The following is a 25,671-nucleotide window of genomic DNA, read 5'->3' as shown; positions in this document are numbered from 1 at the left end:
CATTTAAATATGAAATAATCTAACTATATTTGAGTCTGTGTTTACTCTTTAATTATTGTGTTTCTTGTGAATTTACTAATAATGTGACCCTACTCTTGTATTCTCAGTTATTTTTATTTTACAGACTTCTTTATTTCAGCAAATTGTGATTTCTATATTTATCAATGAATTTAGTTGCGAAGAATGCAGTTAAAAAAACTATTCTGAGAGGTCTAACTACCGCCAGTGTTTATTGATGAAACCTGCACACCGATAATAATGATAGGTCACAAAGAATTCTTTTCTTGCTACAAACCTTCATTAATATTTATTCTTACTTTTTAGCACAGGGAACCTCTTTTTCTCTTCCTTCATATGGATATTCTTTCTAGACACCACTCTTACATGTCGGAATAACATTTGCTGATTCACAATGGTATTTTTTTGAAATACGTGAAAATAATCTCATGTAGCACAACATGGCTCCATATTTTTGTTTTTTGTTTCTCTAGCCTTGAAAAAGCCGTAGGCTTGCATGCCTTCGTAAGTCGAAACGCTTGTTGGCTATACAAGATAACAACAATGTCACTTTGGAACAATAATAAACATACAGAGCAAGAACTACATTCCTGTATGACTGAATTTGTACCAAACTAACATACTCCACACTAAGCACCGTCCTGAGAATTTTGGGAAAACCTGAACGACACAAAAAAATTTTTGGGGACAATATTTTTTTCGGTATCTAATTCAAAATAGAGGTGTAGTGTGCCCGACCCTCCCATGAGTGTCCCTAAGATCCTCTACACAAAAAAACAAGTATACAAAAGGAGCATTGACTGGAGGGTCTTGAGTGGGTCGGGCCTTTGTGATGGTTCACCTGTCTGCCTGCATTGCCTTTGGTTTTCATTGAGCTCACCAAATGAATTCAGTCAGAACAAGATATATAATCACATTCTTAATGAATTAGAAAATATACACGTTTTTAGTGAAAGCAGTCATCGTTAGTGACCTTCGCTCTGAGCAAAGTTACAACTTTCATTTCCAATCTTTAATAAGTAAACTATACAGTTTATTGAGCCATAACATTCTTATCAAAACATTTTATACAGCAGGAAGGTATAATTATATGGCTGTAAAATATTGTAATCTATTTCACATATCAGGCAATAAATAGCTCAGGATGTTTTTTATTTGTCATATAAGCTCACACAAGTAAAAATGTGGAGATCCTGGTTTAGAGTGACAAATCACTTAGATAAAGCTTAGTTCATAAAAGCCAGGCCATTTCTGACTCATTTCTTTTTTACTGTTTTCACAGTGGACTATCCAACCCCAAGTATAACCTAACACCATTTTGATGCAGCACGCTACAGTCATCATCTGAGGTTTACACATTTACCTGAAAAAAACAAACTTAAACGTAACAATTATGCATTAAAGCAGAGCAACGCGAAGTGAAACCAGGAGCTTTATAAGCGCTGCAAAGCGGTTAGAAAGTACGGCTTAGGTTTCAAGACAAAACCAGATGATGGTGTCATATCAAGTGTCTCTTCATGAACTTTTTCAATCCTCAGCTGCTGCAGCATTGTTGTTAGAATGAGAAAAACCTCATTACGGCCAACATCTTCTCCGAGACATTTTCTTGTTCCCATACTAAACATCATTACTTTATCCACCTTGCTCTTGTCGAGTTCTCCCTTAAAATCCAGAAATCGTTCTGGCATGAACACATTGGGATTTTTCCACATTGTGCTGGCAAAAAAACAAAAAAAAGATTTAAAAAACCAAGACAGGATGAATTGCATTCTACTATTGTGCATGTTGGTAATATTTAAAGTTAAGGGTGCTATTAGCAAGGTCAGCTGTTCATTTACCGACTGATTTGTAGGGAATGGTCAATATTATTGACATCCTACACTGAAACATTTTGTATACATATTCTCATTAAGCAACTCCCTACGCCCCCTTTTCACAACCTTCTTGTCCTTTGTTGACCCTGCCATAAACTACCTTGGGTCAAAGTTTGGTTGCCAGGTAGACAGCTAGCAGGCTAGGTCAGGGAGGTGAATGTTCATAGAGACTTCTTATGGACACGAGTAAATCCCTGCAAGCAGGATTTGGATTCAGACTTGACATGTGTGGCTGGAATTTCTATATAACTATTCTTATTTATGGAAAAATTGAGCAAAATTCAGGTTTTCATCTTGTGACGTAACAACAGTGAGAAACCATTGCTTCGCACTGTTTGATGTTACCAATGAAAATGCTATCTTCCCCTTGCATACTTGTAGTTTTTTGTGCTTTTTTATTTGGCACAAGTATGTCCTCACATACAAAATGAAGGCCAGGTTTGTATTCTGCATATTTTCACTTTATTTATTTTAGCATTTCGTGTATTTAGATGAATGCAAATCATACACATTTCGCACACTTCTAGTAGAAAAAAAGAGGGTAACAACGATCAAAATCGAGTGAGTTGACAGCCAGGCCACTATTCTTCGACTTTGTCTGGGCCATCAAGGACCTGAGTGAGATGGTGGCTGGTGTTCTTAGCATCCTTTTTGTGCCTTTTTTGGGTCTCCGCAGACCTGCAGGAGAATATGTGTGGTATGCTTCTAGGGATAACAGACACATGTCCCTGCTGACCCACTCTTACAGGCAATAACATACTGCGCTGTACGGGAGCCCAGTTATTTTTAACTTTATATTAGAGCGAAGGGAGGACGAGGATTTCACAGAGAATGGTGTGGGTTTTGAAAGGAGACTATGTGGCATATTATCAAGAAACGGCGTTAAAAAGAAGCCCATGTTGACACCAGAACATGGGCTTCTATTGGAATTATCAAGGGCATATTATCAAGCCCATTATCGCCGTTTTCTGCTGCTAAAGCGGCGATAATTTAACGCTGTTTCTTGATAATATGCCCCAACATTTTGTTTTATATTTGGAAGGGTGAAAAGGAGCACATGTATGGCCCCTCATAGCCGCTAGTCCACAGCATAACTGTTGAAAGCAGCGCAGATGATTAGGGAGACTTGGTGGGTTATCAAAATATAAAAATGTAAATGTGTAAAAACTGAATAACAGACAGTTTTTACCTTTGGGGCTCCGAGTGTCATCACAGACAACTCATTTTATTTATTCATTGTTTGATTTGAGCCAAAAAAAGTGCACAAACATTACAAATTCACTCCTATTATTTAAAAAAAACACCTTTCGCTAGTTAGCTGTTACTTAAGGACCACTTTGAAATTCTCTTTATCATAGGAAGCTAAGTATGTTAATCACAGTACAAATGAACTCCCTAAATGTAGTAATGTCATCATCAGTTAATACAATCACCTCAATTTGACTTTATCTTTACAATCTCGTAATTATTCATTTTAGCATTTACGAAGTAACCAATATACAGTATACCACACTCAAACAGTGACCTATTATAACAGCAACAAAATTAAAATTCAAAGGCAATTGTATAAATAAACATACGGCTCATCATTGCCACAGTAGGCTTCATATTAAACTTATTGACCACTAGATCTGTTCAATATTATTGTTTATTGATTCTAAAAATGTACCAATCCTATAACATTGCCTGATATTACTGCATACTTATGATAGATAATACATCTTGAATATGTTGTATCTGGAGCTCTCTAAAACAGGAGGGAACATTTTCTTTCTTTCATAGGAAAAAACACTGCAAAATATTCATAGATGACACAAGTTCAAGAAGCACTGTGTGCAGCACGGACAAAGAGCCTTCGATTGGAATTCTTTATTGGAAATCAAAGTACTACATTTCCACTTTATAAACGCTGGCACTTGGCCGATTCTCATCTTCAGTATCCTTTTTATTTTTTGTTTTTTTATTTTATTAAACAACTCCAGTGTATACAGAAATGCAAAACTCAAACATAGACATAAAAAGCATATAAGACTTAAGCAACAAAAACGCCATAATGATATATCATAAGAAGAGAGAACACAGAATATAATGAAAATGTGCTACATATATTTATCCTCCCCAAAATAATGTATATTTGGTACCATTATTCAAGGTGATGTGTAAGTAGATGTTATTAAGTTGAGATGTTGTGTCCCCTACCGTTGTGCATACTGCTAATAATGTAATGTTGTGGTTTTGGCTTAATATTGTCTCTTTTCTTATTTCCATAGCTGGAGTTGTTTGTTTTTTAGAAGTTTTCATCCCCTGCCCCCCTTCCCCTCCCTCCCCTTTTCCCTCCCTCCCCCTCCACCCTCGCACCCAATATAAGGCAAAAAGACTCCATTGGAGTCTAAAAATGATGAAGGTGCAACACGCTATCAGGTCCCGATTAAGACTTGATATCAGAAAAAAGAAATTAGAAAATATACGAGAGCATATTATACGTAGGAAATAAAAAAAATTGTGAATAAATTATGTCCGAGCTACTGCTCTAACTGCCTACCTGGCCAACTCTAAAAAAAAAAAAAAAAGATCCCACTAAAGGACATCCTTAATAAATCATATCAATACTACAATACTACTTTCGGTTTGCTATAGAAACGTTAATTTTACTATCAGTCAACATATATATCTCATATCAATTAATTTTTTTGATTTTCAGGAAGTGGTTGTCAGCGACCCTTAGTGTATATACACACCTTGATGATCCCGATTAAAGCAATGTTATCAAGGATGTTATATTACTTTAAGCCATCTAGGTATTCCTTTACTTTAATTTCAGAAACAAAGAACTTAGTCTGCCCCCCATAGATAACCTTGAGCCGTGCTCGATTGTTAAGATAGACCCGAGCTTTTTTGTCCTGAAATGGTTTTATGAGTTGGGGTAGCCTCCATCTTCTTTCAACTGTTGTATGGCAAAAGTCTGGGCGTGAGAAATATGATATTCCTTTGGAGGTACGCTTGGCTTCTGGTCTAGCTTTTTCGAAGATTGCCTGCCTGAGCAAAAAGTTGGCAAAGAAAACAAGAATAGCTCTGGGGTAGGCTCCAGGTTTCGCGGGGGTCTTCAAAGTGAATGGCATACGATGGGCGCGTTGGATTTCAACATCCCAATTCCAGGCTGGGAGCTCAGGCAGGGAGTGGCGAAAAAGATTGATTATGAAGGTACGGGTGTCTTCCCCCTCTGCCGCCTTGGAACCCCCCTCATCTTCAGTATCCATTGTCTTATATTTTTTGCTTTTATATCTTTTAGGTACTGCTGTAATATACCATTATATGTCTAGTATAATGGGCCAGCTGTGGTCTCTTCCTGCAATCATTAATATCAAATTTCTTTTAGGACATTTTTTATTTTAATTTTTCTAACTCACAGTTGGAGTTCATTAAAATTAATAGAAGGGGACACCTTCATAGCCTGCAGGACATTTCCCAAATTCTTAGTCCAAAGGTTTGAGTCCATCAGTTGTGAGTGACATTTAAGTAAATAGCTACATTTTTCCTTGGGTGTTGACCAACATTTTACTGCTAATCAAGGGGGGGGGGGGGAGGAAGGAATCCGGGATCCTTCACTTCCCTATGCTTAAGTATAATCTGATCAAAGGAGAAGGATCACTTGTCGTGCATAACTCTGGGTATGCGGAAACGGTTCTTATAAGTCCCAATAAAAAACCCTCATACACGTGTTGAATGTTGGTAGCGTTAAGCGGTATATCTTGGTTCTCTGCTTTCCCTCACACGCGTTTGCACAATCATCGGGTTTAGTGGTTATGCACCTCCACCAGGAGGAAATACCCTTTTGTTAATACAGTAGTGACCAGTAATGGTGCTCGTGAATTAGTGAAGGAAAATTAAAAGTCTCTATAGTCAAGATATTGTTATTTATTCACTCTGGTTTCTAGAGGCATTAAAAACAATGTGGGTGACTTTGAGTTATTATGACTCAATCACACTGAAAAAATGGTGTAGGTCGTCATGTTTCAGCCCTCAATCGCCGGTTGGTCGGGTGGGCTTTCTTCAGGACCAGGGGGTGTAGTGTGTGAAAGGTACTACTAAGGATTACTTAGTGTATCTGTGAAGAGGAACAGCTGTTAATGTGGTTCCTAAGGTCCTAAGGTACCAGTGAAGAAAATAATCAAAAAGGAGGTTTTTTTTTTAGGCTATTCAATCTTCAGAATATCCTGAGGACATTTTTAAAATAACAACACAGTGGTCTCATTTTTGATAAAAAGTTAATACTTCTAACTCTACTCCCTATGTCTCAGATAGGGTCAACTCTCTCATAATTAGCAAACAACTTAGTTTCGTATATCTAGAACGTCTATTGGCAAAGTGGTATCTGGTTTCATGTATTGCATGTCTGTTCGGAAGCCATTTTACTATGTCCAGTAAGTCTCTGGTTTTTAGATAATCACTAACAAAATGTTATTACTCATTATACTGAAGTCTGCTAACGAAGGCGCATTTCATATACCTTCGCTAGTAATCATTCTGAGCGCTGCGTTCTTATCATTCATACCAATGAGGGCGCATTTACCATAACTTCTCATGGTTTTGAACAATTGTAATCACACTCAGCATTACGCGAGGTTGGTAGGAGGTTCGAGGTTAGGGAAGTGTGTGAAAGCACTCTCATATATTCGAAGGCGCATTTCAAATACCTTCTATGACATTCATTCCAAACGTGCATTCAAACAAACCCAAAACCGATGGAGGCGCATTTCATATACCTTCTCATGTGGTTTGAGTAACATACAGACTGGTTCAGTATTATGCGACGATAGTCAGAGGTTCGAGGTTCATAGGGTGGTTATGTGAAACTCCTAGGGTGAGTCGTTCACTCAATTGGTGCGGTCACACTCTGCACGTACAATTATTGTATACATTCAATTCACGTACCTTCAATAGGGTTTCATTAAAACCTCATCGGGATCCACGAGGGTCAGCGGGGCCTGCTATGAGGACAGGTTGCATTTTAGTTTACATAACACAATTTATCATACGTTACGGTTTTGTAGCCGTCGAGTCTCCTGCTACCTGCGGTTCCTCCGTAGTCAAACTTGTTCTGACTCTGCCACTGATGGTCCCGGAAACAGAAGGTTCGTGTATTTATGCGTGAATGGCAATGTGGAAAGACATATTATCTTGCCCTTAGTCTTTCTTCTGATGTGAAAAAATTACGTCGTGTGTTTACAATGTCACAGTGGTCATTGTTTATGGGATTTTATAATTATTCACGAAATTTCATGATTTTCTTATTGCTCAAGGTCATTACATTACAGTATAGTAAAACACGTGGTATTGCCCTTAGTCTTACTTCTGGTGTCACACAAAGACTATCATGTGTTTGCGTTATCGCAGTGTTCTTGGTTAAAAAGTTTTTTGATTTGCCACACATCATCCTTACTGTCTTCACGGAATTCTTTATTTTAATACGATATTTTTTGACATCATCGTGGTTCTTAGGTTCATTTCCCATTTTTGTTGTTGATCTTCGGTATTGTTCAATGGATAATGGGTGACCCTTTTGTTTCCATTGGGGTAGCTCAGCGCTTGCTGCTTACTTATAAACGCTCCCCCATGGGATATTGTCGTTTAGTCCTTCCCGGTCAGTGCCCAATCTGTGTATCCATCTTTGTTCCTTTTCAAAAAGGATCCGTTCGGTATTGTGGTCTTTGTTTGGCAGTGTTTCTAGAACAACCCATTCTAGGTCATTCATTGTGTGTCCTGCTTCCAGGTAATGGGTAGACATCTTGGTAGTGATCTTTTTGCATTTGACGTTACTTCTACGTTCACACATCCGCTGTTTTATTTTTTTGCAAGTCATGCCAATATAGAGTTTTTTGCATGGACATGTGATCATGTAGATCACATGACTTGTATTGCAGTTGGTGTGGTTCAACAATTTCCATCTGAAGTCTGGCAACAGTAGTATTTCTTTTGTGACCTTAGTCAGAGGACACACAGAGCAGGAGCCGCAGGGGTAATTTCCCATGACTGGGCGCGTGTCCCATGGTGAATTCGTGATGGATGGAGGTTTTTTAGGGGGTGGTCTGGTATGAACCAACATATCTTTCAGATTCCTAGTTCTCTTATTAGCAAACCTCGGTTTCGGCCACTGTATATCTGCTGAGGTTAGAATATTCCAGTTCTTATTTACGCTCTTCTTAAGTTTATTGCTTGCAGGCCCATAAGTGGTTACACACGTCAAGATGTCGGGTTCTTGTTCTCGTAGTATTGGTTCGAGGAGCCCCTCTCTGTTCTGATTCCGTGCTCTTTTCTGACATCTATCGATAATTCTTTTGGGATGATTCCTGTCTCCAAGCTTTCTTCCAAGATCGCGTGCTTGTAATTTGTAGTCATTGGTATTGCTGCAATTCCGGCGTAATCTTAGGAACTGGCTGTAAGGGAGATTCTCCCTTAACGGTCTGGGGTGAAAACTTTGGTAGGAAAGTAGGCTGTTCTTGGATGTTGGTTTATGAAAGGTTTTTGTCTGTAAATTTTCTCCTTCTACGTAAATGGTGATATCTAGAAAGTCCAGATGTTTTTTATTGGCTGTATATGTAAATTTGAGCCATTGATCACGTGTGTTGATCCAATTATGGAAGTTCACTAAGCTTTCCAGATCCCCTTTCCAGATTAAGATGACGTTGTCGATATAACGACGCCAAAACAAAATCTGTTCATGGTAGGGATTAACGGGGTTGTTGATATGTTTGACCTCAAAATTGCTGACATACAGGCCTGCTACGCTTGGAGCAAACGTGCTTCCCATAGACGTTCCATGGCATTGTTGGTACATGGTATCGTTATACTTGAAGTAGTTCTCTGTCAGGGCCATCTTGCAGCATTCCAAAACAAAATGTCTGGGTGTCTTGTAATCCCAGTCTCTGTCGAAAAGGATATTCTCTAAAGTTTCTAGAGTCTCTTGCTGTGGCAGACTTGTGTACAAACTTTCGACATCAAGTCCAACCAAAATCATATTCTCTTCTGAGTATTGAAAGTCTTTGAGGAGATTCAAGAGGTCCCTAGTGTCCTTAAGGTACGTTGGTGTTCTTTGAACTATCGGTTTTAGGTATTGGTCTGCGAATTGCGACAATGGTTCTAACACCGAACCGATACCGGAGACTATAGGTCTACCTGGTGGGGGGACACGTTCCTTATGTGTCTTGGGTAAGGAATAAAAGTAGGGTATACGGGGGTTCGTGGTTTCTAAGAATTCTGCCTCCTTTTTCGAAATTCAGTTATTTGTTTCCGCTTCATTAATCATTAGTGTTATGCTTCTCTGTAATCTTGGTGTTGGGTCAATGTTGATCTCTCTGTAGAATTTTTGATCTGACAATAGATCTAAACATTGTTGATTGTAGCCCTCCTTGGAAAGGAGGACTACACCACCCGCTTTATCTGCTTGTTTTATAATGATGTCTCCATCATTCTTCAGTTCATTCAACGCCTGTTGTTCGGCTCTTGAGAGATTCTGAAATGGTTTGTTCATGGTGTCTTTTAGGCCATCTATGTCTTTCATTACTGCTTGTTCGAAAGTCAGTATTTCGATGGGTACCTGCGAGTTGAGAGGACAGAAGGTGGATTTTTTTCTTAGGGTGGTATCGCCATCCAGTGTTTGGGGAATCTGGTTACTGAAAAATGACTTTAACTTTAGTTTTCGGCAGAATTCCGCAATTTCGCATTTCATTTTGAAGATGTCAAGGTTTGGGGTCGGGACATATCCAAGACCTTTATTGAGGATCTTTTCTTGGTCTTCAGTTAAGACTTTATTTGTGAGATTAACTACAAGGTTGTTGTGCTCGTTCCTGCCTTCCCTCTGGTCATACTCCTGGTTTGCACCTGTCGAGCTTGGTCCTGCCAGGTTACACCTTTTTGTCTCGGTCCTCAGTTGTTCTGGCCTCTCCCTAAAAAAGAAGGCCCTTGTTGATAATTTGGTTGTTGCATCTGTGCATTCATCGACGGGGGACCTTGGAAGTAAGGGTCTACCCACCCTTGAAAATGGGGATTGAATGGTGGGAAGGGAATCATCGCTAGATTCGGTGGATATTGCGGGGTCCGCCAATAATTCCTACCTCGTCGATTGCCTCTCCTGTTGCGGTTTCTCCCTCTCTGATTAATAGAGAAATCTTCCCCACTCCAGTCAGAACCATCCGTTGATGAACCACTGTTGGAGCTATAGTTCACTGCATTGTCATTTGGATTGAAATCCTTACTGCTATAAGGATGAATTTTTTCCAAAGAGAATTTCTTTAGTTCTTTTCCTAACTTCTGCAATTTCTGTTGAGTTAGGTACTCTTCGGTCTGGCTCATCTCTTTATTGATTTCCTCGAGCCGTTGTTTATATACAGTTACGTGTACCATATTGTTAAGTTTAGTCTCTATGATTTGTATTTTTATTGTCAATTTATTCGTGATTTTTGTGGCAGTTTTTATTATCAACACTAAGTAGTCTCTGGTGCACTTCCAGGAAATAGCTGACCAATCCTTGCGGAAGGCTAGGTCCTTCAGAAAAATTCTTGGTGCGTTCGTTACCCAGAGACCTTTGGGTGCTGTATTTACCCTAAGGTACTCGGTCATTCCTTCCCATTCATTATTGTTCGCCAAAGTCTGAGATCGGTCCTTATCCAATAGTAACGGAGGTCGAGCGAGTATCTCATCAATTTCTTCTGTTGAGTTGCTCAATCCAAGGTTGTCTGCCATGTTAAATGCCCTTCACTTTTAGGAGGGCAGAGTGGTTGCAACTGGTTTCTCCCGCAGCTGCACGCTGCTCAATACTGCTAATCAAGGGGTGGGGGGGGAAGGAATCCGGGATCCTTCAGTTCCCCATGCTTAAGTATAATCTGATCAAAGGAGAAGGATCACTTGTCCTGCATAACTCTGGGTATGCGGAAACGGTTCTTATAAGTCCCAATAAAAAAACCCTCATACACGTGTTGAATGTTGGTAGCGTTAAGCAGTATATCTTGGTTCTCCGCTTTCCCTCACACGCGTTTGCACAATCATCGGGTTTAGTGGTTATGCACCTCCACCAGGAGGAAATACCCTTTTGTTAATACAGTCGTGACCAGTAATGGTGCTCGTGAATTAGTGAAGGAAAATTAAAAGTCTCTATAGTCCAGATATTGTTATTTATTCACTCTGGTTTCTAGAGGCATTAAAAACAATGTGGGTGACTTTGAGTTATTATGACTCAATCACACTGAAAAAACGGTGTAGGTCGACATGTTTCAGCCCTCAATCGCCGGTTGGTCGGGTGGGCTTTCTTCAGGACCAGGGGGTGTAGTGTGTGAAAGGTACTACTAAGGATTACTTAGTGTATCTGTGAAGAGGAACAGCTGTTAATGCGGTTCCTAAGGTCCTAAGGTACCTGTGAAGAAAATAGTTTCGTATATCTAGAACGTCTATTGTCTATTTGCCAATAGACGTTCTAGATATACGAAACTAAGTTGTTTGCTAATTATGAGAGAGTTGACCCTATCTGAGACATAGGGAGTAGAGTTAGAAGTATTAACGTTTTATCAAAAATGAGACCACTGTGTTGTTATTTTAAAAATGTCCTCAGGTTATTCTGAAGATTGAATACCCTAAAAAAAAAAACTCCCTTTTGATTATTTTCTTCACAGGTACCTTAGGACCTTAGGAACCGCATTAACAGCTGTTCCTCTTCACAGATACACTAAGTAATCCTTAGTAGTACCTTTCACACACTACACCCCCTGGTCCTGAAGAAAGCCCACCCGACCAATCGGCGATTGAGGGCTGAAACATGTCGACCTACACCGTTTTTTCAGTGTGATTGAGTCATAATAACTCAAAGTCACCCACATTGTTTTTAATGCCTCTAGAAACCAGAGTGAATAAATAACAATATCTGGACTATAGAGACTTTTAATTTTCCTTCACTAATTCACGAGCACCATTACTGGTCACTACTGTATTAACAAAAGGGTATTTCCTTCTGGTGGAGGTGCATAACCACTAAACCCGATGATTGTGCAAACGCGTGTGAGGGAAAGCGGAGAACCAAGATATACCGCTTAACGCTACCAACATTCAACAAGTGTATGAGGGTTTTTTATTGGGACTTATAAGAACCGTTTCCGCATACCCAGAGTTATGCAGGACAAGTGATCCTTCTCCTTTGATCAGATTATACTTAAGCATAGGGAACTGAAGGATCCCGGATTCCTTCCTCCCCCCCCCCTTGATTAGCAGTATTGAGCAGCGTGCAGCTGTGGGAGAAACCGGTTGCAACCAATCTGCCCTCCAAAAAGTGAAGGGCATTCAACATGGCAGACAACCTTGGATTGAGCTACTCAACAGAAGAAATTGATGAGATACTCGCTCGACCTCCGTTACTATTGGATAAGGACCTCTCTCAGACTTTGGCGAACAATAATGAATGGGAAGAACTTTCCGAACTTAAAAAAGAACAGGTGAGAACAGCGGTGCATGGAATAATAATGACCGAGTACCTTAGGGTAAATACAGCACCCAAAGGTCTCTGGGTAACAAACGCACCAAGAATGTTTCTGAAGGACCTAGCCTTCCGCAAGGATTGGTCAGCTATTTCCTGGAAGTGCACCAGAGACTACTTAGTGTTGATAATAAAAACTGCCACAAAAATCACGAATGAATTGACAATAAAAATACAAATCATAGAGACTAAACGTAACAATATGGTACACGTAACTGTATATAAACAACGGCTCGAAGAAATCAATAAAGAGATGAGCCAGACCCAAGAGTACCTAACTCAACAGAAATTGCAGAAGTTAGGAAAAGAACTAAAGAAATTCTCTTTGGAAAAAATTCATCCTTATAGCAGTAAGGATTTCAATCCAAATGACAATGCATCGAACTATAGCTCCAACAGTGGTTCATCAACGGAAGGTTCTGACTGGAGTGGGGAAGATTTCTCTATTAATCAGAGAGGGAGAAACCGCAACAGGAGAGGCAATCGACGAGGTAGGAATTATTGGCGGACCCCGCAATATCCACCGAATCTAGCGATGATTTCCTTCCCACCATTCAAACCCCATTTCCTAGGGTGGGTAGACCCTTACTTCCAAGGTCCCCCGCCGATGAATGCACAGATGCAACAACCAAATTATCAACAAGGGCCTTCTTTTTTAGGGAGAGGCCAGAACAACCGATGACCGAGACAAAAAGGTGTAACCTGGCAGGACCAAGCTCGACAGGTGCAAACCAGGAGTGTGACCAGAGGGAAGGCAGGAACGAGCACAACAACCTTGTAGTTAATCTCACAAATAAAGTCCTAACTGAAGACCAAGAAAAGATCCTCAATAAAGGTCTTGGATATGTCCCGACACCAAACCTTGACATCTTCAAAATGAAATGCGAAATTGCGGAATTCTGCCGAAAACTAAAGTTAAAGTCATTTTTCAGTAACCAGATTCCCCAAACACTGGATGGCGATACCACCCTAAGAAAGAAATCCACCTTCTGTCCTCTCAACTCGCAGGTACCCATCGAAATACTGACTTTCGAACAAGCAGTAATGAAAGACATAGATGGCCTAAAAGACACCATGAACAAACCATTTCAGAATCTCTCAAGAGCCGAACAACAGGCGTTGAATGAACTGAAGAATGATGGAGACATCATTATAAAACAAGCAGATAAAGGAGGTGGTGTAGTCCTCCTTTCCAAGGAGGGCTACAATCAACAATGTTTAGATCTATTGTCAGATCAAAAATTCTACAGAGAGATCAACATTGACCCAACACCAAGATTACAGAGAAGCATACCACTAATGGTTAATGAAGCGGAAACAAATAACTGGATTTCGACAAAGGAGGCAGAATTCTTAGAAACTATGAACCCCGGATACCCTACTTTTATTCCTTACCCAAGGCACATAAGGAACGTGTCCCCCCAGCAGGTAGACCTATAGTCTCTGGTATCGGTTCGGTGTTAGAACCATTGTCGCAATTCGCAGACCAATACCTAAAACCGATAGTTCAGAGAACACCAACGTACCTTAAGGACACTAGGGACCTCTTGAATCTCCTCAAAGACTTTCAATACTCAGAAGGGAATATGATTTTGGTTGGACTTGATGTCGAAAGTTTGTACACAAGTCTGCCACAGCAAGAGACTCTAGAAACTTTAGAGAATATCCTTTTCGACAGAGACTGGGATTACAAGACACCCAGACATTTTGTTTTGGAATGCTGCAAGATGGCCCTGACAGAGAACTACTTCAAGTATAACGATACCATGTACCAACAATGCCATGGAACGTCTATGGGAAGCACGTTTGCTCCAAGCGTAGCAGGCCTGTATGTCAGCAATTATGAGGTCAAACATATCAACAACCCCGTTAATCCCTACCATGAACAGATTTTGTTTTGGCGTCGTTATATCGACGACGTCATCCTAATCTGGAAAGGGGATCTGGAAAGCTTAGTGAACTTCCATAATTGGATCAACACACGTGATCAATGGCTCAAATTTACATATACAGCCAATAAAAAACATCTGGACTTTCTAGATATCACCATTTATGTAGAAGGAGAAACTTTACAGACAAAAACCTTTCATAAACCAACATCGAAGAACAGCCTACTTTCCTACCAAAGTTTAAACCCCAGACCGTTAAGGGAGAATCTCCCTTACAGCCAGTTCCTAAGATTACGCCGGAATTGTAGCAATACCAATGACTACAAATTACAAGCACGCGATCTTGGAAGAAAGCTTGGAGACAGGAATTATCCCAAAAGAATTATCGATAGATGTCAGAAAAGAGCACGGAATCAGAACAGAGAGGGGTTCCTCGAACCAATACTACGAGAACAAGAACCCAACATCTTGACGCGTGTAACCACTTATGGGCCTGCAAGCAATAAACTTAAGAAGAGCGTAAATAAGAACTGGAATATTCTAACCTCAGCAGATATACAGTGGCCGAAACCGAGGTTTGCTAATAAGAGAACTAGGAATCTGAAAGATATGTTGGTTCATACCAGACCTCCCCCTAAAAAACCTCCATCCATCACGAATTCACCATGGGACACGCGCCCAGTCATGGGACATTACCCCTGCGGCTCCTGCTCTGTTTGTCCTCTGACTAAGGTCACAAAAGAAATACTACTGTTGCCAGACTTCAGATGGAAATTGTTGAACCACACCAACTGCAATACAAGTCATGTGATCTACATGATCACATGTCCATGCAAAAAACTCTATATTGGCATGACTTGCAGAAAAATAAAACAGCGGATGTGTGAACATAGAAGTAACGTCAAATGCAAAAAGATCACTACCAAGATGTCTACCCATTACCTGGAAGCAGGACACACAATGAATGACCTAGAATGGGTTGTTCTAGAAACACTGCCAAACAAATACCACAATGCCGAAAGGATCCTTTTTGAAAAGGAACAAAGATGGATACACAGATTGGGCACTGACCGGGAAGGACTAAACGACAATATCCCATGGGGGAGCGTTTATAAGTAAGCAGCAAGCGCTGAGCTACCCCAATGGAAACAAAAGGGTCACCCATTATCCATTGAACAATACCGAAGATCAACAACAAAAATGGGAAATGAACCTAAGAACCTCGATGATGTAAAAAAATATCGTATTAAAATAAAGAATTCCGTGAAGACAGTAAGGATGATGTGTGGCAAATTAAAAAACTTTTTAACCAAGAACACTGCGATAACGTAAACACATGATAGTCTTTGTGTGACACCAGAAGTAAGACTAAGGGCAATACCACGTGTTTTACTACACTGTAATGTAATGGCCTTGAGCAATAAGAAAATCATGAAATTTCGTGAAGAATTATAAAATCCCATAAATAATGACCACTGTGACATTGTAAACACACGACGTAATTTTTTCACATCAGAAGAAAGACTAAGGGCAAGATAATATGTCTTTCCACATTGCCATTCACGCATAAATACATGAACCCGGAAACAATTCTGTTTCCGGGACCATCAGTGGCAGAGTCAGAACAAGTTTGACTACGGAGGAACCGCAGGTAGCAGGAGACCCGACGGCTACAAAACCGTAACGTATGATAAATTGTGTTATGTAAACTGAATGCAACCTGTCCTCATAGCAGGCCCGCTGACCCACGTGGATCCCGATGAGGTTTTAATGAAACCCTATTGAAGGTACGTGAATTGAATGTATACAATAATTGTACGTGCAGAGTGTGACCGCACCAATTGAGTGAACGACTCACCCTAGGAGTTTCACATAACCACCCTCTGAACCTCGAACCTCTGACTATCTTCGCATAATACTGAACCAGTCTGTATGTTACTCAAACCGCATGAGAAGGTATATGAAATGCGCCTCCATCGGTTTTGGGTTTGTTTGAATGCACGTTTGGAATGAATGTCGTAGAAGGTATATGAAATGCGCCTTCGAATATATGAGAGTGCTTTCACACACTTCCCTAACCTCGAACCTCCTACCAACCTCGCGTAATGCTGAGTGTGATTACAATTGTTCAAAACCATGAGAAGTTATAGTAAATGCGCCCTCATTGGTATGAATGATAAGAACGCAGCGCTCAGAATGATTACTAGCGAAGGTATATGAAATGCGCCTTCATTAGCAGACTTCAGTATAATGAGTAATAACATTTTGTTAGTGATTATCTAAAAACCAGAGACTTACTGGACATAGTAAAATGGCTTCCGAACAGACATGCAATACATGAAAGCAGATACCACTTTGCCAATAGACGTTCTAGATATACGAAACTAAGTTGTTTGCTAATTATGAGAGAGTTGACCCTATCTGAGACATAGGGAGTAGAGTTAGAAGTATTAACGTTTTATCAAAAATGAGACCACTGTGTTGTTATTTTAAAAATGTCCTCAGGATATTCTGAAGATTGAATAGCCTAAAAAAAAACCTCCCTTTTGATTATTTTCTTCACAGGTACCTTAGGACCTTAGGAACCGCATTAACAGCTGTTCCTCTTCACAGATACACTAAGTAATCCTTAGTAGTACCTTTCACACACTACACCCCCTGGTCCTGAAGAAAGCCCACCCGACCAACCGGCGATTGAGGGCTGAAACTTGTCGACCTACACCGTTTTTTCAGTGTGATTGAGTCATAATAACTCAAAGTCACCCACATTGTTTTTAATGCCTCTAGAAACCAAGGATTACTTAGCGGAGAACCAAGATATACCGCTTAACTCTACCAACATTCAACACGTGTATGAGGGTTTTTTATTGGGACTTATAAGAACCGTTTCCGCATACCCAGAGTTATGCAGGACAAGTGATCCTTCTCCTTTGATCAGATTATGACCATAATTTTACTCCATAATTCAAGATTCCCTACTAGTATCTTTGTTTTAAATGCATATGACTCAATGTCGGTCAATTGCACTATTGATTGAGCCTTTTGGGAGGTTAACCCAGTTTTTCCAAATAGACATTACTGCTGATTGCAGGTGCACTATATCTTATTCCACAATGATTTCACAGCCATAAATTAATAGACTTACTATTTTTAAAGTGTAAGATTCACTTAAAACTTCAATGGACCTATCTTCTTTGCACACTAAGCAGCAGTCTTGGCCCTCTGGTCCTGGGAGGCCAAGGGTGTCTTAAAATTAAGGTTATCTTTAAGAAGTAAACCCAGATATTTATATTCAGTTATGTTAGAACTGGGGGTCTCTAGTTGGCAGAGGTAGGTACCACTGTCCAAATAGGGACCCTTGCTTCTAGTCAGGGCAAGGAGATAACCCTCTGAGATAACCCCTGCTCACCCTCTAGGTAGCTTGGCACGAGCAGTCTAGGCTAACCAGAGGCAATGCGTAAAGTATTTGTACCAACACTCACAGTAACACAGTGAAAACACCACAAACTGACTCCACAAGAGTTTTAGAAAAATAAAGGTATTTAATCTAAACTACACAAGACCAAAACGACAAAAATCCAACATACACAGTTCAAGAATATGGTTTCAAAAGAGTTCTTAAAGGTTGCGTTAAAGTTCTTCAAGTTGCGGTAAAATAGACCACAGATGCGTGAAAAGTTCACAGTTGCGTCACGTTTACTCACAGTACCTTTTAGTTGCAACAAAGTTCCAAAAAGCAGAAGCTGGTGCGGTGGAAAACAAGCGATGCGTTGCTCTTGAGACCCTGGGGAGGCATTTGCGACAGCCCCGCTGCAGCAGCGGGCGTGTTGCGACGAATCCGGTCTGTATGGGGAGGAAGGCCACTTGTATGGATTCCGGTGCGTAGGTTCCGTAGGAAGTCTGTTCTCGCAAAGGCACGATGCGACGATCTTGAAGGGGCTGCGACGATCTCCGGGGCGACGATGCACGGTCCAGCGGTGATCCTCTCTCTCGCAGCTCCTCGATGCGATGGTCTCTGCGACGACACTCGCAGCGACGTGATGCGGTCCGCAAGCAAGCGGTGCGGCGATCTCACCCAGCGACGACAGGCTCTGCGACGACACTCGCAGCGATGTTCGGCTTTCCCGCACCAGTCTGGTGCGTCCCGCAAACGAAGGATGCGACGGCTCTGGCAGCGGCGTCAGGCGCTGCGACGATCTCGACCTTCGTAGTGGCGGGAAACTTCTCGCACTGTCGGGGATGCGCTCCGCAAGCGAGCGATGCAACACTTTTCAAATTCAAAAGTCTCTCAAGCTTAGTTTCAAGCTTCCCAGCACAGGTCCAACCTACAGAGGCCCCACAACTGGATCAAGCACTCTAGGAGGGACAGAACTCTCTCAGCAGAGTTCAGGGAAGCTGGGGTGAAGTCCTTTTGTTCCTGGGACTTCAGAACAGGGAGCCAGCTCTTCTCAGGCCCTTGGAGATTCCTTCAAGACAGGGGACACAGCACACAGCAAAGTCCTTCCCCTCTCCTTGGCAGCAAAGCAACAGGTCAGTCCAGCAGAGCAACAGCAGGACAATCTTCCTTCTTCAGTTTCAGCTTTCTCCTTGGCAGAGGTTCCTTCTTGATTTCCAGGATGATCTAATTTTCTGTTGTCAGGGGTCCTGTACTTATACAAGGAAATTTATCGCTGCTATTTATTTTCTGTTTGTTTTGTGGTTCCCATGCTTTTAGATGCCCCCTCAATACCCCTAAAGTCTTTGTTCTCTCTGTGCATGTGGGCCCTGAGCCCGGTCTGAACCAGTTCTGGGTGTTTCCTGAGTACTTTGTTTTGCTGGCTTCTGGCTTCCTTTCAGAGTGAGGGGCAGGGTCCTCAGCCGCCCAGCAGGGGGGTGGAGCCAGCATTGTGGAAGGCAGGCACAGCCCTATTCAGCCCAGGTGCTAACTCCTCCCACTACTCAAGTTGCAGATGCAGTCATTCAGCCTAATGCTGACTCATCCATCCTGCTGGGGAATTCCCCAGCCCCTGTCACTCACGAACCAGACAGTCAATACACAAACAGGCCCAGGCACACAGAAGGGTCAGACAAGAGAACAGCAACTTTCTAAAAGTGCTGTTCTCAAACACAGGATTTAAAAACAACCTTTCCTAAAAGATGTGTTATTAAATTCTGAGTTCAGGGATACTAGATACTTATGTCATATCTTGTTCCTATGGGAAGAAATGCTGTTAACCACTGTAGCCATCATCCCCCATGTTAATCTATGGAGCTAGATAGCCTTACAATAGTGAAAAACGAAAATGGCTGTAATTCACTACCAGAACATGTTACCTGCACCAGTACATGCTCTACCTTTCACATACACTGCACCCTACCCAGGGGGGTGCCTTGAGCCTTCCATAGGGGTGACTGATGTGCACGAAAAGGGAAGGGATAGGCCTGGTCAGTGGGGACACTGACCAGGAGGGCATGGCAGTTCTAAACTGCACGCAGGCACTGCAGTGGCAGGCCTGAGACAAGCTTTTTAGGGCTACTCATGTGGTTGGCACAATCAGTGCTGCAGGCCCACTAGTAGCATGTGTCATCACCAGCCCTGGCACACCCAGTGCACTTTACTAGGGACTTCGTGGTGATACAAATATGCCAAACATGTATATCCAATCAGAATAATACTTTACATAGAGAGCATATGCACTTTAGCACTGATCAGCAGTGGTAAAGTGTGCAGAGTCTTATTGCCAACAGCCACGGGTCAGGAATAATAAGGGAGGAAGAAACAAAAAGTTTGAGGATGACCCTGCAAGAAAGGCCAGTTCCAACAAGTTACAACCTCTAATTTCTTTGATTTAATCCACCATTTTCACTGGTTTTTCTTTTTCCTTGCTTTCGAGAATATCATTACTTTAGTTTTTGAGTTATTGATTTTAGGTCATTTGGTAAGTAGCTGCTTTTAAAGGTGTAATGGTGTACAATCCAGTAAGACAGTGCCATCAGCATATAATATAGCTGGGATCTCCCCTCTTAATTTGGCTGGAAAAGTACTGCCAGGACTTAAATTGACCATAATATCCATTATATTTAAAGAGAAGCACAATGGTGCCAATATACAACCTTTGTGTTGGCTGTTAGGTGTATACATTTTCCTTGTTGGGGCTCCATTGTTCCCCAAAATCACTTGAGTCCAAGCACCATCATGAAACTGGACAAATTTAATAGCCCAGGGAGTATATTCCAATTCATAAGCTTTCGCCATAATTCGACTCTATTAATTGTGTTGAGGACAGTAGATAAGTCGATATACACTACATACATGGACTCATTTCTTTTTAAAACATAATCTTCCATTATCAAACAATCAATCAATCAATCAGGGGTTTATAAAGCGCATTACTCACCTGTGATGGTCTCAAGGCCCTATCAGTTCTAATGTGAAGCATTTCTAATGTGAAGCAGCATTCAACAGTTAGGTGGTTCCTCCTGAAAGTGTGAATATTGGGAGCTGTCCTCGCTCCCCTGCCAGTTCAAGTTTTGATTTTAAATGAACTCGGTAAGATCTGCCGAGTGTATGGTCGTGGAACCTTTCTCCTAGCACTGATGTTTGATTTTTACCTGGTTAATTTTGGAGTAAATGAGTGCGAATTGCGTGCTATTTTGGGACGTCAGACCATTGGCCAGCGTCAGTGGAGCGACTCCCATAAGTAATCACTGTTCTGATAAGGTGGGGGAACACCATGTTGGATGTTTTGGTGTGCCTATTCACAGAGGGCACTGCACACGATGTTTGACACTTGTTTTTATTGACTCTATTACAGGTTCCTCTCGGAGAGCAAGGTGCTCTACCATATATTATCTGAGCATTCACTCAGAAGGGTTTCTTCCCTCTACTCTTGGATCAAGGAGGTAGGGTTAGTACCCATGGGATCATTTCTTATGTGAGTCCTGATAAAATATGGGGTATTTAATTTTGCCGGCTGAAACATGTCAAAGGTTTTGCAGAGTGGAGGGGTAGGGGACTCATTATAGCCTCTGACATCACCATCCACTGGTCTTTAAGTAACCTTTTTACTTTGGACAGGGGATCCAAGATTAAAGTAGCATTTGGGATTTCCTGTGTCCATTTTTAATCACTGTTTCTGCACCTATTTTAACTTGTGATCCCATAATTTTTCTACTTATATGTTGTATTGTCTTCCCCCTCCCTATTGCTCCACCTCAAGCATCGGTCTGCGCGGAGGTGTGCTAGCAGCCCTATGATGAACCATGACACAGTTCTCTGTGTGTGAGGGCAGTTTTAAAACCCTTTGTTGTTCCCCAATCTTGGATAACAGCGATCACTAGTATGAAGTCCCCCTTCTATTTTGTATGAAGAAAGTTGTTGCATGAGGTCGAAGCGGGAAGTTATTTCCTCCTACCCCTTATCTTTTGTGTGTGAGGGGTTCCCCCTGAAACCCAACTGCACTTTTGGAATGATCTCTTCTTTTTCAACCCGTGCTTCTAGGGCCTGTGGCAGATGGTTCGCATAGATTTTAGTTGGTACATCCAATAGCGTGGTCATTCTATAACTATTTGGCATTACTCGTAACCCTTTTTTTAAAAATGGAACGAGATTACTTCCTTGCTAGGAATCTGGATTCATATCCTAATAAACTACATTGGCAATCAAAGGAGTTCGGAGTCATGTTCCAATTTTAATATACCTTCTGACAGTGGTCATTGGGTACGAGAGTTCTTAAGATATATGTAATAGTTGTAACCTCCTTTATTGATGGTATTAGATTATTCTTGTTCCTACTGTGAATTGTATTCCCCTGGCATTTAACTAGATAATGTTGCAGTTCTTTTTCTTTCTTTTCTTTGATACTTTTATTGTTATTTTCATCAACAGATCCATATTATACTTAACCAACTGTTCTTCATCCACTGGACAGGCCTCTGATTTTTTTTGTATCCCCTATTGTTTTACTCAAAACTTCTAAAAAGATTTTTGCTCATCCACTACGGAAGGCTGTAATAATGCCTGTCTAGATGTGCTCCTTCTTATTCCAATCATCCTTTCTTATTTCCCTTCTAAAATCCCTCCTATGCGCCTTAATCAATCGATGTTTGACCTGAAGGCCATATTTAAATGATTCCCTTATTTTGATATGCAGAGCTGCATTACCTTTCAACTTTTCTCCTTCAAATCTGCGTTATGGCCCTTGTCGTTTTGTTAATATTCCTAAACTTAAATAATAATGGGCTGATTTAATTCAGCAACATTTCATACTCCATCATTATTTTATTAACTGGCATCCTGCGATATAGGGTAAGAAGATTCTAAACTATTTGTTTAATTTGATTCTTCATTTTCACTGACCAAATTATTCTTCAGTCATTCTTACACCATGTATGATCTGAATTCATTCTCTTTCCATAGTTACCCAATCAAGTGTTTATAAAACACTCCCAGCTAACTCCCCTATGACCAAGTCATGAACTAAGCAAAACTCCTCTATAGATATTATTGCATAATCAGTCAAGCAGGACATTTTGCCATTGTCAAACGCTGGCTTAATAGGTTGATTCCCTTTACTTCATCCATTAATAACTATCATATTAAATGCATTCATTATAGTCACCATTTTCCTCCCTTTGGGATTGCTAGTTTTGTTTATTAGTGATTGAGTTGGTATATATAGACTGGCCTCCTTTTCTGCTTGAAATTCATCACGAAAATCGGGATAAGAATGTTTTGCTTTAAAAGCACCAAATAAAAGGGTTAGATTCTGTGGAGATCTTATACTTATCCTATCTAGAAGCAGTAGCATTTGCTGGACTTGCTGATCCTGAGGCTTTTTCGGTGGAAAGCGTGTGTTCATAATTATAAGATCATTAGCTCTATTGGGCTTTTATGGGGTCTTCTGATTAACATTTGTTATTAAAAATTTGGGAAATATTTAACCTCCATGTCCTTATGTCCCACTTTATGGATACTGATGTTAGGAGACCACCAGTCGTTCTACCAGATTACGCTTTCACAGCAATAACACTATAGGCAATTACATCATCATAACATCATTTAACCCTCAGATTTTCTGTGGTCTAATGTTTTCTTTTCTTTTTGTATTTCCGTTTAAATTGAATTTTGCATAGTTCTCTAATCAATGTCCGAACTTAGCTATTTACAGAAGGCTTTCATGCTCATTTTCCAAATGAGATACAAACCTGCGGATTCTCATACCTTTCTTTTTATTCTTCAATTTTTCCTTTTATTAGACATTTTCAAACAATTCATTTTTTGGCATATCATTTGGCCACTATCAATTTGAAATATTGAGAAAACATGTGTCTGTTTCTTAAGTTCCTGTCCCTCCTCTTTCTCAAATTTATGAGCTTTTGCAGCCACCTCAATGTCTTTAAAGACAATATCCTTTTTATTGAACTCTACTAGAGGATCATGTTTGAACATTTGCTTGTGCATGGTCTGGGCTGCATCATATATTTGAATCCTCCCCTGATTCTCCCACAGGGTCACTGAGTTTAGTCCAGGAACACACCCTCCTTCTTCCAATCTGATGGTTTGTGCTTCTATCTGATGGGGTATATAACCTTCACCCTCACGTTGCTGTGCCGTAATATCAGGCTCATTATTGTCATTTGCCAACTGAGGCTAAGCCTTTAATTTCATGAGATGCTAGAGTATTAACATATTTGTGTCTTGATTATAGTTAATAGCATTAACAAGTCTCACCAGCAGAGGGCTATAAATTCCAGTGTATTATTCATTGAATGCAGTCATTAGGTATTTAGCAGGGCTTTCTCCCCTTGCAGATCTTTTTCATGCGATGAGGAAATTTCTCCATCTTGAATTTCAAAACTTCTCGCCTGTCTTATTTTGGTTTCCAACCCAAAATCCTCTCCCTCTTGAGTAGAAGACAAGACAATCGGAAAAGGAAGAGAAAATATTCTTTGAATTTTTTCTAAAAATAGGGATAGCGTCCTTTTCTTTCATAGGGCTAGAGGACCTCTCTCACTGTTGAATAGTGATAGCATAGAACACAATGGCATCTCATAGTGGTCAATTATTTCCTCCTTCATGCTATCCCAAGCATTGACTTATCACTCACCACATTATACTTATTGAAGATTTGCTATGTATCTGTAGTCGTAAACCTCTTTCCAGTTTCCTGATACTTCATACGAGTCCCTGCTTTTAGTTGAATGAACAGGCAAGGTATATTCAAGAACAATTCACTACTCATGGCATGATGTACTTGTACATCAGCCCTAGATGATTTTTGGTTCATTAAGCTTTTTCCCTGGGACAGATTATACTCTTTAATCACAACACTCACTCCTTCTGAGTCAGGTTTGAATTTATGGCTTAGCATCTGACTTGGAGTCTGATAGTGTTGAACGGATTCCAATGTAATTATTTCTGGGTGCTATTTACCAGTTCTTACCTTTACAATAACTGTAATAGCTTCCTGCAGTGCTCTTCACCTTTCTCCACTTCAATTGGATTTTGAAGTACTATATTGCCTTGAAACGTTTTACTCTCAGCATCACCACATTTCACAATAGTTATATATTTTCTAATTGAGTTCTTCATCAATCTATGTCTCTTTTCTTTACTACTCTGTCATATCTAACTCTGGGATGTTACTGCTTCTTCTATTTTGTTTTTCAATGTGCTACTTTTTCTGGAGACAACCATTTGTATTCCTTCTTAATATCCAATCAAATCAAATCAAATTCAATCACATTTTTAGTCCACATCTGATCAAATAATACATTTTTCAACAAAATGAAGATATGCACAGTTGCGGCTGAAGATTCTGTTGTGCACAAACAGATCAACAGTGCTCAGTAAGGTTCTCCAAGAGTCCCAGGGACCACAAAGGGCGGGATTTTCTCCTCAAACAACCTTCTCCTTCTTCTCTTTTTCCTTTGCATGCCAATATTAATTTATTTTATTTTCTTCTGTGCTTCAATCTAGTCACACTTACCACTCTACCACTCACCCAAGCGTGTGCCTGCCACTCCTCAGGTTCCCCAAAAACTGATGGGTAAAAAGGAGGGGCCAATGGGATTGTGCTCAGGCCCTGAACTCTCCATCATGTTACTTTGCCATGCCGCTCAAATGTTACCAGTATGGCGTGCTCGGAACCAAGACTCCGACCCATCCTGACTGACCTTACTAGCCTCCGCCTTCAGCCTCTGCCTGCCCTCCGTAAAAATCAACGCTGTGAGTAGGCATCTGAACAAGCAGGCATCCAGGTAACAAGTGACTGGATAGTCAAACAATATGACACAGGCAGTCTAGTGGCAGCTGATGGCTATAGAGTTATAAGTTGTAAGTTCATAAGCAGATGGTAACTGTCAGAGGTAAGCCAACAAATATACAAAATAT

General features: G+C 40.6%; 1 protein-coding gene across 1 annotated transcript in view; it reads right to left on the bottom strand.

Moving 5' to 3' along the window:
• Window positions 1–211: 211 nt before the first annotated feature.
• The window catches only part of LOC144818397 (cytochrome P450 1A4-like), a 222,650-nt gene continuing 197,190 nt past the window's right edge, over window positions 212–25,671 (bottom strand). The window contains exon 7 of the mRNA XM_078675767.1: window positions 212–1,734. Within this exon, the coding sequence (XP_078531893.1) occupies window positions 1,452–1,734 (283 nt within the window). The 3' untranslated portion in view covers window positions 212–1,451. The remainder of the gene's footprint in view (window positions 1,735–25,671) is intronic.

The sequence above is a fragment of the Lissotriton helveticus genome, chromosome 2_1 (genome assembly GCF_964261635.1).
Source record: "Lissotriton helveticus chromosome 2_1, aLisHel1.1, whole genome shotgun sequence".
NCBI lineage: Eukaryota > Metazoa > Chordata > Amphibia > Caudata > Salamandridae > Lissotriton > Lissotriton helveticus.
The sequence above is the reverse complement of the archived record's forward strand: the minus strand, read 5'-3'. Positions and strand labels throughout refer to the sequence as shown.